At 35.4% G+C, this 13,605-nt stretch overlaps 1 protein-coding gene across 5 annotated transcripts in view; it reads right to left on the minus strand.

Moving 5' to 3' along the window:
* Positions 1–13,605, minus strand: part of SLF1 (SMC5-SMC6 complex localization factor 1) — a 69,937-nt gene that overhangs the window by 31,032 nt on the left and 25,300 nt on the right. For 4 of the 5 annotated variants that reach the window (XR_003511730.1, XM_027545603.1, XM_027545605.1 and 1 more), the window contains exons 7-12: positions 12,475–12,621; positions 11,507–11,644; positions 9,985–10,107; positions 8,310–8,363; positions 6,615–6,773; positions 5,632–5,795 (exon numbers count right to left, since the gene is read on the minus strand). Coding sequence is in view for 4 of the 5 variants with exons in the window: in XM_027545603.1 (XP_027401404.1) it covers positions 5,632–5,795; positions 6,615–6,773; positions 8,310–8,363; positions 9,985–10,107; positions 11,507–11,644; positions 12,475–12,621 (785 nt within the window). In the remaining variant the exon portion in view is untranslated. The remainder of the gene's footprint in view (positions 1–5,631; positions 5,796–6,614; positions 6,774–8,309; positions 8,364–9,984; positions 10,108–11,506; positions 11,645–12,474; positions 12,622–13,605) is intronic. The other variant, XM_027545607.1, reaches the window with a different exon arrangement.

A 13,605-nucleotide genomic window follows, 5' to 3' on the forward strand; every position in this document is an offset into this window, starting at 1 on the left:
CTTCTGCAGCAGTTCTACCCAACAGAACTTTCTGTGATGATGGATATGTTCCACTGAACACTTGAAATGTGGCTTGTGTAGAACTGAGGTGTTGAAATTTTATTTAATCTTAATTAAATTTAAATATAGTCACATGTGGCTAGTGGCTTCAGAGTTGGAAGCACAGTTCTACAGTATTTTTAAAAAGAGAACGCAAGATAAATCAGAACTCTAGGACTAAGAGTCTAGGCAACAATATTTATTACAATTTTCTTCCAATTTCATTATTATATCAATGATGTACTTGCAACTCTGTACCTCTGTCTCCATCCTTTCCATCTCCTTTAGAATACCACACTAACAGAGTAGTGTGGTATTCTATTTAACAGCTATTAAATTTAATAATCCATTTGATACTTCAATCTAGTCTAAAAGGTCCTCCTTGACCACAGTTATTTAACTCTACCTGAAAACTGCCAGAGATAGATACAATAGTATCATTTTTTCATTTTATATGGAGAAGGCAATGGCACCCCACTCCAGTACTCTTGCCTGGAAAATTCCATGGATGGAGGAGCCTGGTAGGCTGCAGTCCATGGGGTCACTGAGGGTCGGACACGACTGAGCAACTTCACTTTCACTTTTCACTTTCCTGCATTGGAGAAGGAAATGGCAACCCACTCCAGTGTTCTTGCCTGGAGAATCCCAGGGACGGGGGAGCCTGGTGGGCTGCCATCTATGGGGTCACACAGAGTCGGACACGACTGAAGTGACTTAGCAGCAGCATATTATGAAATATTTCAAAAATACACTTAGAAGTAGACTAATATCATCCAGCTCATTTACATTCCTACCACTTTCCTAGGCACCTTCCACTAGACTCCCAACAGACATAGTTATTTAATAATTAGATCTGGTATCTGTTTATTAAAAAGTCTACCTTTAAGCTGTCTGAAATCCATTTCTGGTAGCATCAATTAATTCATTCAAATCTTTATTAAGCATTTATTATGTTCCAGATATAAGCACTGAGGAGAGAGATGTTTTAACACTGAGCATCTACTCTTCTGAAATTCAGAGGCTGCTTACATACACTGTTGGAGGGAATGTAAATCAGTATGGAGATCCCTCAAGGCTAATCATGTTTCTATTATGGCATGCAGCTGTAATTATCTTTTATTTTTTGCCTGGCTATTGACTGTGAAAACTGATAAACATCATTTACTATTGTGATTACATAACTATTACATTGACTTAATACTACTGTATTTATGATTGGTCAACAGAAAATAATAGAATTCTACATCACCAAAACTATCATTTAATAGAAAAATCTGTAATCACTTTTTAAAATCCAGATCCGTATCAGAATAATCTTGGAATTTTTTGAAAAATACAAATGCCCAGGTACTGCTTTTTCTATCCAGAGCTCCAGATATGTTTCTAATGAGCAGCCATGTTTATTTAAAAGCAACTGGATTATATGAGGATCGTTTATTTTTATCTAGTTTCACTTCTATTTCATATCCAGTGCTCCCATTTCATTTAGTTTGTGTTTTCCAATTTGTCTGTCTCTTCTTTTTTGACATTTTTTCTCAAGACTATCAAGTGTAGTAGAAAAGTCTCTGTATACATATATAAGTATGTATAATATAATATATATATTTTAGAAAACTTCTGAATTTTTGCCTGGCTAGAAAATTTGACATTTTGATTTCACTTGTTTGACTTAGTATGAATACAATACTATATTTCTAATAAAAAACAGATATGCAATAAGCAACAAAGGGAACTATAGTCAACATCTTATAATAAACTATAATGGAAAATAATCTCAAAAATAATGTATGTGTATATGGGTAACTTCTTTTAGATGGGAAATGCCAAAGAATGTTTGAACTACCGAACAACTGCACTCATTTCACATGTTAGGAAGTTAATGCTCAAAAATCCTTCAAGCTAGGCTTCAGCAGTACATAAACTGAAAACTTCCAAATATACAACATGGACTTAAAAAAGGAAGAGGAACCAGAGATCAAATTGCTAACATCTGCTGCATCACAGAAAAAGCAAGGGAATTCCTGAAAAACATCTATTTCTGCTTCACTGACTATGCTAAAGCCTTCGACTCTGGATCACAAACAAACTGTGGAAAATTCTTAAAAAGAGACAGGACTACCAGACAACCTTACTTGCCTCCTAAGAAATGTGTATGCAGGTCAAGAAGCAACAGTTACAACAACATGGAACAATGGACTGGTTCCAAATTGGAAAAGGAGTACATCAAGGCTGTACATTGTTACCCTGTTTATTTAACTATATGAGGAGTACACCATATGAAATGCCGGGCTGGATGAAGCACAAGCTGGAATCAAGATTGCTGGGAGAAATACCAATAACCTCAGATATGCAGATAACACCACCCTTATGGCAGAAAGTGAAGAGGAATTAAAGGGCCTCTTGATGAAGGTGAAAGAGGAGAATGACAAAGCTGGCTTAAAACTCAGTATTCAAAAACTAAGATCATGGTATCCGGTCCCATCACTTCATGGCAAATAGATGGGAAAAGTGCCAGAAAAAGAAACAGTGACAGACTTTATTTTCTTGGGCTCCAAAATCACTATGGACGGTAACTGCAGCCATGAAATTAAGACACTTGCTCCTTGGAAGAAAAGCTATGAAAAGCTAGACAACCTATTAAATAGCCAAGACATCAGTTTGCCAACAAAAGTTCACCTAGTCAAAGCTATGTTTTTCCAACAGCCATGTATGGATGTTAGAGCTAGACCATAAAGAAGGCTAAGTGCCAAAGAATTCATGCTTTTGAATTGTGCTGTTGGAGAAGACTCTTGAGAGTCCCTTGGGCAGCAAGGAAATCAAACCAGTCAATCCTAAGGGAAATCAACCCTGAATATTCATTGGAGGGACTGATGTTGAAGCTAAAGCTCCAATACTTTGGCCACCTGATATGAAGAGCCAACTCACTGGAAAAGACCCTGATGCTGGGAAAGATTGAAAGCAGGAGGAGAAGGGGACGACAGAGGATGAGATGGTTGGATGGCATCATCAACTCAATGGACCTCATTGAGCTTGAGCAAATTCCAGGAGATGGTGATGGACAGGGAAGCCTGGTGTGCTGCAGTCCATGGGGTCACAAAGGGTCGGACACGACTGAGAGATGGAGCAACAACAATACTATGTGTAAGTGGATCACCTTGCTGTGCACCTGAGACACTACTTGAATATAATATATATATAAAGAAAAAAATTAAGAACAGAACTACCATTAAGATCCAGCTATCCCACTTCTGGGCATTTATACAAAGAATACAAAAACGCTAATTTGAAAAGATATACACACCCTTTGTTTATTCCAACAATATTTTACACTGGCCAAAATATGGAAATAACCGTAAGAGCCCATCAACAAATGAATAACGATATGACACACGTTCACACACACACATACACACGTAATAGAATACTACTCAGAAAAAAAAAAAACTTGCCATTTGTGACAACATGGATAGACTTGGAGTGTATTAAGTGAAACAAGTCAGAGAAAGACATATACCCTGTGACTGTGGAATATAAAAAACAAATGACCAAAATAAATGAGCAAATTAGACCAAACCTAAACAACACACAGAAGCAGAGTAGCGGTTACCAGAGGGGGAAGGGCTGGGGTGGGTGGAGAGAAGATCAACTGTATGGTAACAGCAGAAAACTCAGTTTTCCTGGTGAGCACACTGCAGGTACACAAAAGCAGAAATACAATGTTCATATGCAATTTACATAATGTTACAAACTAACGTTACAACAATAAAGAATTAAAAACAAAAACAAAAGCCAGAGGCTGATTTAAATAAGAAACTTAACTCAAGGCAAAGGGCAAGAGATAGAAGTCGCATTTCACCTGTACTCTAAAGGATAATTAGGAGTAGTCAGGTATTTACAGGGTGTCAGGAATGGAAGTTTATAGAAGGCAGAGAAAATCTAAGAGCAAACGGTTAAGAAATGAAAAACAGGGGCTTCCCTGGCGGTGTGGTGATAAAGAAATCCGCCTGCCAATGTAGGAGACATGGGTTCAATCCCTTATTTGGGGACGATCCCACATGCCATGGAGCAACTAAGCATGTGGGCCACAACTAGAGAGCCTGTGTTCTAGAAGAGTCCAGGAGCCACAACTACCAAAGCCTGCATGCCCCACAGTCCATGCTCCACAACAAGAGGAGCCCCTGCTTGCCGCGACTCAAGAAAAGCCCACGCAGCAACAAAGACCCAGCATGGTCAAAAATTCATACATATAGGTAAAATTTTTAAAAAAGATTTCAGTCATTGGGTACACTTGGGAAAAGATGAAGATAAGAATGAAGACACACAGAGGGCTAAATTATGGAGGGTCTTACATGTTTTGCGAAGGAATTTTAAATGTTTTCTATAGGTGATGTATGTCTTAATGAAGGACTTTTATCTGGGAAATAATAAGACCACTTTGGAAAGACCATACTGGGGTACTTTGGAAGACAAAAGGAAAAAAGTAGAATCAAGGTCAACAAGGTTGGTAGTGCAACAGTTTACATAAAGAGCAATGAAGGCTTTTAAATAAATGTGATGACAATGAAGGAAGAAACAGATTTGAAAATTAGGAAGAATGGCAAATAAATAAACCATATATCTTCACTTCCTACACCTGTGTTGAGACAGTACTGTGTTAGAACTGTGCTCATCTCTTCAAAAGTGCAGAAGCTAAGAAAAAAGGTGCAGGAATTATGATTTTATCTTTTTACCCCTTGAAACATAGCACAGTGCCTGGCTTCCAGTAACTACTCAATAACTTTTTTTTTTAAAGAATAAATAAATGCATGCTAGCTAGCCAATTAGCTTGCGTTAAATATAATACAACCAAGATGGTAGGTAAATCCTTATGATCTCAAAGAAGTAACCAAGGATCTAGCCTTCGCCTGGCTAGTCAAGTAACCTTTCTCTTATTACTATGGACTCGTGCTAAAATCAAACATTTGGATAAAAACAAAGTACTTCGCAGACAAAGGAGGGCTATCAGATACACAGAGCTATCAGAAAAAAATGGAAAAATCGATTAGTTCTGTCTGAGAGAAAGCAGCAGAAATAGGAGCGATTTCTGAAAAGATTAACATATGGAAGACAAAGGAAGGATTTAGGCAGATGACAGCATGTGCAGAGGCATGAAAAAGATGACATATTTAGGAAACATTAAGTTCCATTTCAAAATTCAAATTCCTAGCTGAAAAAATAGAAACACTAAAACAGATACTGTACACAGTTACAAATGTTTATACTGACAATGACCAAAATTTGATAATGTTCATATGCAATAAATTAATTTTCTTACTTTTTACAACAAAGTTCAAATGTGTTTTGTTAAAAAGAAAACAAAGAATGATTTAGCATTCCTGTAAGTCCACTTCATATATTTATTAAACTTTTTTTTTAAAATAAAATGACTGACAAACATGACCAATTTAGCCCTTGTGTTAAACACAACACACAAACATCACACACACAAAAATAACTTTTTCTAAAAAGAAACATATTTATCAATATCTAAAAAATACATAGGAGAACACGGACTGTATGAAATTGAGCACCTTTGCATGTGAAATTCCTTACCTGATAAGCACTTCTATTAGAGACCATGTCCCTTTCATACAAGTTGGACACTGAAACAATTCTAAGTAATATGTTGACATGGCTGGGGACTTCCAAGGAGGGTGAAGGTGAAGAAGAGCTGACAATATATGAAAGTATCGACCAGAAAACGTATCTATGTTATCCTATTATTTAAAAACAAAGAAAGAAAGAAAACAAGATGACTAAAAGTACCGTTTTACCAGCTAACTTAGTTTAAAACTCTAATAACCCAGATCTAACTTTCTTGGCAAAAATATGTGTTTGGACAAAGGAGAACAGATGGGAGCATGATGTTTAGCTAATTGAATACTGACTGCAACTGAGAGAAGCATACTCTAAACATGCATCTGCGTATTAGACAATCTCAGCTATTGGGACTAACTTATATAAAATGTCCATTTACTTCTCATGATTATACTGAGATTGAGTCCCCAAATGTGACTTGAAATAAACTAAAGAAACTTTACATGCAACATTCTGACTTATTACCAATGTTAGTCTGACACAGCTTAAACCTGTTTTTTCTTCTAATTGGTACCTTGATAAAGAATATAACTAGAAATCTATCTTGATAGAAATCTACCTTTGAAAAGGTGTTTTCATTGGTTTTCACAGTTAAAAGAGTAAATTCAGTACCTACATATACTATGAATAAAAATGATTACCAATGTACTGAGTAATTTACTAAATGACCTTCTAGATCTCTGAAATTTGATTACTGCCACAGAAAAAAAATTCTGAGAAAAATATTAAAACAATTTAATTTAATTTAAAAACAAAAGAAACAGTAATAAATGGGTGTCTCATTTCTTATTAAAATGAGGGAAACAAATAAGGAAGAGAAAACAACAAATATATACATAATAATATAAACATACAAAACTAACTATAAATATGCAAAAAGAGAAAATTTGCATTTTAACATTCTTTGAAAGACCATCAATACGTAAGACTGCTCTTACCTGTAGAATGTTTTCTAGAAGAGCATGGAGAAGATAAACAGGAGGGATATAATGTGCTTGCAAAGAGGAAAGTTCCTCAATTGCTTCTTTAAAAAACTGTCCTTCTATGAGGCTTTCAATTAAATTTAATATTCCTCGTGGAAATTCAGCATTTTTAACCTACAAAAGGAAAGATTCTATGACTCAAAAGGAAGAGGAAAATTCTGATACGAAATTTTGAATTAGTAAGGAGCCTGAATTTCCTCATCTGTACAATGTACAATCTCTGGTCTCACTACTTCACTAGATTGTTTTGTGGTTCAAAAAGAATGATTTATATGAATGTGTTTTACAACAATAAAATTATACCATAAAACATATACATTGTTAATTGTTCTATTTATCAGTCTTTGTCACCTTGAATAGTATAGGGAAATAGTACCTCTAAAGAAAACTTCAAAAGGCATTTGCAAAGTCTGGCTGCTAATGAGACTTCAGTTAGAAGTACAACTACACATAGTTCTTTTTTTTAATTAAAAAAAAATATTTATTTATTTTTAATTGATTGATGATTGCTTTACAATACTGGTTTGATTTCTGTCATACATCAACATGAATTAACCGTATGTTTACATATGTCCCTTCTCTCTTGAATTTCCCTCCCACCTTCCGCCCATTTCCACCCTTCTAAGTTATTACAGAGCTTCAGTTTGAGTTTCCAGAGTCATACAGCAAATTCCCATTGGCTATCTATTTACACATGTTAGTGCATATACACACAGTTCTAATTCAGGTGCAAAATTACTTTTTGGTGTTCTTTTAAACTTATAAGCAAACTTTGTCTATTAACATATACTGAATATATTAAGACATCATCAAGTACAATCAATACTTGCAAAAAGTAACAATTGCTGTAACATAAAATTACTCTACAGAGGCACATTAACACAACTCTATAAGAGTTCCACAAAATACATCCTCCTTGATCAAAATATTTTTAACAATAAAAGTGACTACTTTGAACTAGTTGAGAATCAAGAATACTGTGAAAAACTAAATAGAATAAAGAAGTCAATTTTGAAGGAATGAAGGATACAAAGAAAATAATATACTTTTATAAATATTATACTGAAAATTTAATCTAAGTAGTAATTATGAAAGCTATGAAATGTTATGAATAGAGATACACAACTCACCTGTGATGCGCACAAGTTTTTAATTCTTATCAATTTTTATTATTGCATAGAATTTTTTTTGAGCTTTGATAGAATACTATTTTTTTTTTCATATCTGATGAGAGAAACTACATTTCAAGTCCGATAGGAATCTTTGCCTTGCTGACAGCACATTTCTTTACATAAAAAAAAAAAACCCACCTAAAAATAGGGGATTCCCTGGTGGCTCAGTGGTAAAGAATCCACCTGCCAATACAGGAGACACAGTAAGGATCTGCCTTAATCTGGGAAGATCCCACACGCTGCGGGATCTTGGGCCCTAGAGCCTGGGCCCTAGAGCCCGAGCCCCGTAACAAGAGAAGGCACGGCAAGGAGCAAGCCGAGCACTGCAGCAAGAGGAGCCCTGGCTCACCAACACTGGAGAAAAGCCTGTGCAGCGATGGAGACCCAGCACAGCCAAAACAAACAAACAAACAAAACAGAATAATAAAACGTAAAGCTTCTTTTTGCCCGCATTACTATCTTACTCCAAATCTCTTACCTCAACATTGTATGCCGGTTGTTTATCTATTCTAATGCCACGGTATCTTACAGCCTACAACACAGAAATCATTAATTAAACATTTTTAGGTCAAAAAATACACTTCAACTTACAAAGTTTAAAACCTTGGCCAAACGTACAAAACAGATTTGGGAAGACATTAATAGATGTAATTGATCTGATTCTTATGTTTACTAGTGACCTCTAATCTACCATTTTAGGGACATGGCACTTTCTTGAGTATGAACAGTTTCTTTTTTCCCCCTTTCTAAAATAAAAGAGATTAAAAAATAAGGTCATATTCACTTTTAAGACTTGAAGAGGTCCACTGTCCTTAGTACTTGAATTATTAGAAATATAAATGGAGAGAGCATTTTGTACAAAAAATACATAGGAAAAAATGTAGTCGTGTTTTATACATAATCACAGGTAAAATCTTCCTCTATTGTTGTCAAATATCTCTAAGTTTGTACTTGTTTAAAAAATTATACTGGAAAAATATTTGCAACAAACAGATATTTGCAACAAACATGAAAAGAAATAACACCCTGATTACATCAAGAGTTCTAGAAGCAATGGTATAAAACCACCTACTGGAAAAATACAGAAAATGCCAACAAGCAACTGGCAGAAGAAAAAATACACAAGTGGCAAGTGAAGGCATAAAATATGCTCCATCTTGCTACTAACACAAGGAATACAAATGAAAATATCTGGCTTCCACTTAAGATATAGAAAGCTGGAAGGAGAGGCATTCATTCCCACATTACAAACAAGAAAAAGCTGGAAAGTCTATGAAACCCTAATTGTACCTGAACCCTTCTGACAGCAGAGGTGTTAGTGCAACCAACTAAACAGAAATATGAAGACAGACAGGAGCCTCCAAGGACATGAGTACTGCTTTATCTGAGACAGTGGATTAGGAAGAGGAGGACTCCGATACAGTAGGTAAGAAAATGTGAGCTTAAATTTGTTGCCACTTGCTAATGGCTAAGTGTGGGACACAGTGAGAGAACAAAACCCTTGGGAATCAATAAAATGAGGGGCGTTTGCACTCAATGGCATGATCTTCTCCATGGACCTCACTGTGTACTCAGGGAAAGGAAAAGGGACAGGATGGGAGGCTAAAGTCAGTCTCCCAGCTGGTGAAGGCTGAAATGTGAAAGAAAAGTGGCTGCTGTGGTCAAGGCAGCAAATGTTAGTATGTACTATCAGGACACAGATGAAAACCAGTAACCTGCTGAATAAAGGCAGGGGAAAAAAAGTCCTTTACTCTGAAGATGGGGAGAAAAGATGGTGATCCCACACCATTAGGGACACCCCATTATTTGGGGCAGGGCAAGAACCCTGAAAAAGCCCTTCCCCCAAACCCAGGGCACCTCAAAGCTTTCCTCAAACTGAGGCTAAACCAAGAAACACCAACAACTTAGGAAGGTTTAGAAAATTCATAATTTCTCCATGACGTCACTGAGTTATAAACAGCAGAGAATTCATCAATTTACATTTTCTTACTCATTGTCCAAATACAATAATTACTATTTACAAAAATTAATGAACTAAGAAAATTATGTTAAGACATATTAAATATAATAAAATGACTCATTATTGTTATTACTATATTATATATTGGTAACACTGCAGAATGACAAGAAAACTACACAAAGCCAAATTCTACCTGAGCTCTATATATGTGTTTCCTTAAGGCATTCTTTAGGTCAACAATATCCACATTTGTCCTGATATCCTTGGTTTTTGATTCTTTGGCATGACCAGCAAAAACAGAATTCTTCCTTTCTTTCTGTATACGTATAAGAACTACTTTAGACAATGTACCAAAGAGTGCTAACACAAATGCTAAGCATCAAATGGACAACATAACACCAGAACATATTCATGCAGTGTTAATTACAGCAAAGATACATACAACCATATTAGAAAAATATTACACAATGAAATTTAAAAAAATTAAAAATAGTATGTTTTAACTGGAAAGTTTTACCTGATATTTACATGTACCCTTCCTTACGCATTTTCCTTTTAACCTATTCCAAATCTTTTCTGAAACCTCTCTTATTTTTGTTGTCATGCTCCCACAAAAATGGGGCTTCCCAGGTGGCACACTGGTGAAGAATCCGCCTGCCAATGCAGGAGATGTGGGTTTGATCCCTGGAGTAGCAAATGGCAACCCACTCCAGTATTCTTGCCTGGAGAATACCATGGACAGAGGAGCCGGGCAGGCTACAGTTCACAGGGTTGCAAAAGTCAGACACGACCGAGCACTCAAACCACAAAACATGATTGTTTATTTACCTTTATCATTTTTCTGAAGATCCTTCTGAATACATGTAAACATGCTATGGTTTATACGGTAAAACAAAATTATACTCTAGAACAATTAGCTCAAGAAGGATCTCGTTTAAAAGAAAAGATATCGGGGCTTCCCTGGTAGCTCAGTGGTAAAGAATCCACCTGCAGGAGACAATGATTCTATCTCTGATCTGGGAAGATTCCACATGTCACAGAGCAAGGAAGCCCCTGCACCACAAAAATTGAGCTTGTCCAGAGCCCGGGAGCCGCAACTCCTGAGTCCATGTGCCACGACTAACTGACGCCTGCACACCCTCGAGCCAACGCTCTGCAACAAGAGAAGCCACTGTAAGGGGAAACCCACACATTGCGACTAGAGAACAGTCCTTGCTTGCTGCAACTGGAGAAGAGCCCACGCAGCAACAAAGACCCAGCACAGCCAAAAATAAATGAATAAAACAAACATTTAAAAAAAGACAAGCTATCTTATTAATAATGGTCTATTCTATACCGGGGATGAACAAGATAAACTAAAATTTAGATTAGAATGTATTACTCAAACTACATACCATGTATTTTCCATTTTAAAAATTTTACCCTCTTTTCCCAGAACCTTTCTTTTCCTTTTTGTCAGGAAAAATAAAACATATTTGAACACCTTGATCAGTAATTCAAATTATTTCTGTACACATGTAAAAATACTTTCATTGTGAACCAAAGCTAATTATAAAATTATGAGTATTATACCAGAAAAAAATGAGAAAATTCTTTCCATAAGATGTACAGGTTACATTTGACACAGCAAACAATCACAAAAACCAGGTTATATGTAAAGGTGATATTAAGGAAGAACCAGAGAAAATTAAAACTTTTAGCTTACAAAATTTTACCTGATCTCTATAAATGTGCTTTCTTAAGGTACTCCTGTCATGTTCAATGTCCTTCCTGGAATCTCTTTCTTTCTCTTTTTTGCGCTTTTTCCTCAAGGTATAAATACTTTGAATATCTTCATCTTTTTTCTTCATTTCCTTCCACATATATTTAAATCAAAATTAAACAAATCTCAACATGAATGATGTACGTTACTAAATCCAAATAAATTCAAGAAGAGTTGGACTTAAAACACATTAAAAAATAGTTATATACAATAGGAAACTTCACCTACTGTTGGAGTGGGTATACATTAGTAAAGTATTTTGGAAAGCTTAGTAGATCATTACTTAGTAGAGTTAAACACGTAGAGTTCTTAGGACCTAGAATTCTCTCAGGCATATATCCTAGGCTAGAGGAACTCTTGAACATGTGCACCAAGAATCAATAAGAAAATGTTCATAGTGCTCATAACAGAAATGCTCATAATTTAAAAAAAAACTAAACAATCCATCAAAAACAAACAAAAAGAAACCCAAATACTTAACAATAGTAAAATGGATAAAAAGTATAACTGTGAAACAATGAAATATATGCACCAGCAAAAAAGCAAGTCACAGAAAATTAAAAATACCATGAACTACAGAAAGTTCATTAACAGGCAAACTTATTGGGAGGGAAAATAACATATTGGTAGGTAGTAAAACTATAATGAAAATCAAGAAAATAATTAAAACAAATTTTAACAGAGGTTACCTATCATGGGTAAGAGGAAGAAAAAGGGACACGGTTTGGAAATGACACACAGCAAGATGTTCAAAAGTTGGGAATGCTCTATTTCTTAACATATATACCTTTTTACTCTTTCAAAAACTGTACACAAATGCTTTATCAACACATACACACACAGTTCAGAAGAAACAACTTCATAAATGACATTAGAAAAGAGTATAAAATAATAGATAACTTTTAATTGAGAAGGTCTTACCTGATTTCCGTAAGTATGCCTTCCTAAGGCATTTCTCATTTTAACAAATTTCAAATTTTTCCTAGAATCTCTGAATCTTTCTTTGCTCTGATGTTCAGTCAAAATAGAACTAATAGTAACATCTTCATCATGATTTTTCATTTCTTTCTGCATGTTTGTAAAAATACTTTAGTTAGAGCATACATTAAGCAAAGCGTCAACACAACCAACGCAAGTCAAAACAAAAATCTCACTCAAAAAAACAGGTTTTATAAAACATATACATAAGATTAAACAGAGTATTATGCATTATATTTTAGCTATACTATGATGAAGCAGAAAAATACAGATATTTAGTTCTCGAAGTGTTTGCGCATATACTTAATTTAGGTATTTTGTTAACTTAATCTTTCTTGGAATTTCTGCTTTTTAAAAAAGCTGCCATATGCTTAATCAAAGCAGATTTGGTTATCCTCATTATTTTCCAAGTATTTGTGAAAATACACTGGATATCAAATAGAGTTTTCCCATTATTTAGGCATATCAAATTAAACATCTCAGAAAATCTCTGTATAGGAAATAGATATGATAACATTGTGCTCAATCACTTTGGTCGTGTCTGACTCTTTGCGACCCTGTGGACTGTAGCCCACAGGCTCCTTTGTCCACAGAGATTCTCTAGGCAAAAATACTGGGTTGGGTTGCCATGCCCTCCTTCAGGGGATCTTCTTACCTCAGGGACTGAACCCCCAAACTTATGTCTTCTGCATTGGCAGGCAGGTTCTTTACCACTAGCACCACCTGGGAAGCCCTATAATAATCAATATTATTATACTGTGTGTATGTGTTAGTTGCTCAGTAGAGTTCAACCCTGTGATCCCATGGACTGTAGCCCACCAGACTCTTATCTATATCCATGGAATCCTCCAGGCAAGAAGACTGAAGTGGGTAGCCATTCCCTTCTGTAGGGGATTTCCTCGACCATTAAACAAGATAAAAAGTATTGCAAACTATATTATTTATTCTTTATACAAGGCAACTTATTTAAAAAAATAGAAATTGCTACCTGAATTTGATAATACATTCTTCTGAGTTCTAAAAAGAACAAGATATTTACAGATATATTCTTTTTACTTTTTAAAATTTTGATAT

Source organism: Bos indicus x Bos taurus, chromosome 7 (genome assembly GCF_003369695.1).
Source record: "Bos indicus x Bos taurus breed Angus x Brahman F1 hybrid chromosome 7, Bos_hybrid_MaternalHap_v2.0, whole genome shotgun sequence".
In the NCBI taxonomy this organism is placed as follows: domain Eukaryota; kingdom Metazoa; phylum Chordata; class Mammalia; order Artiodactyla; family Bovidae; genus Bos; species Bos indicus x Bos taurus.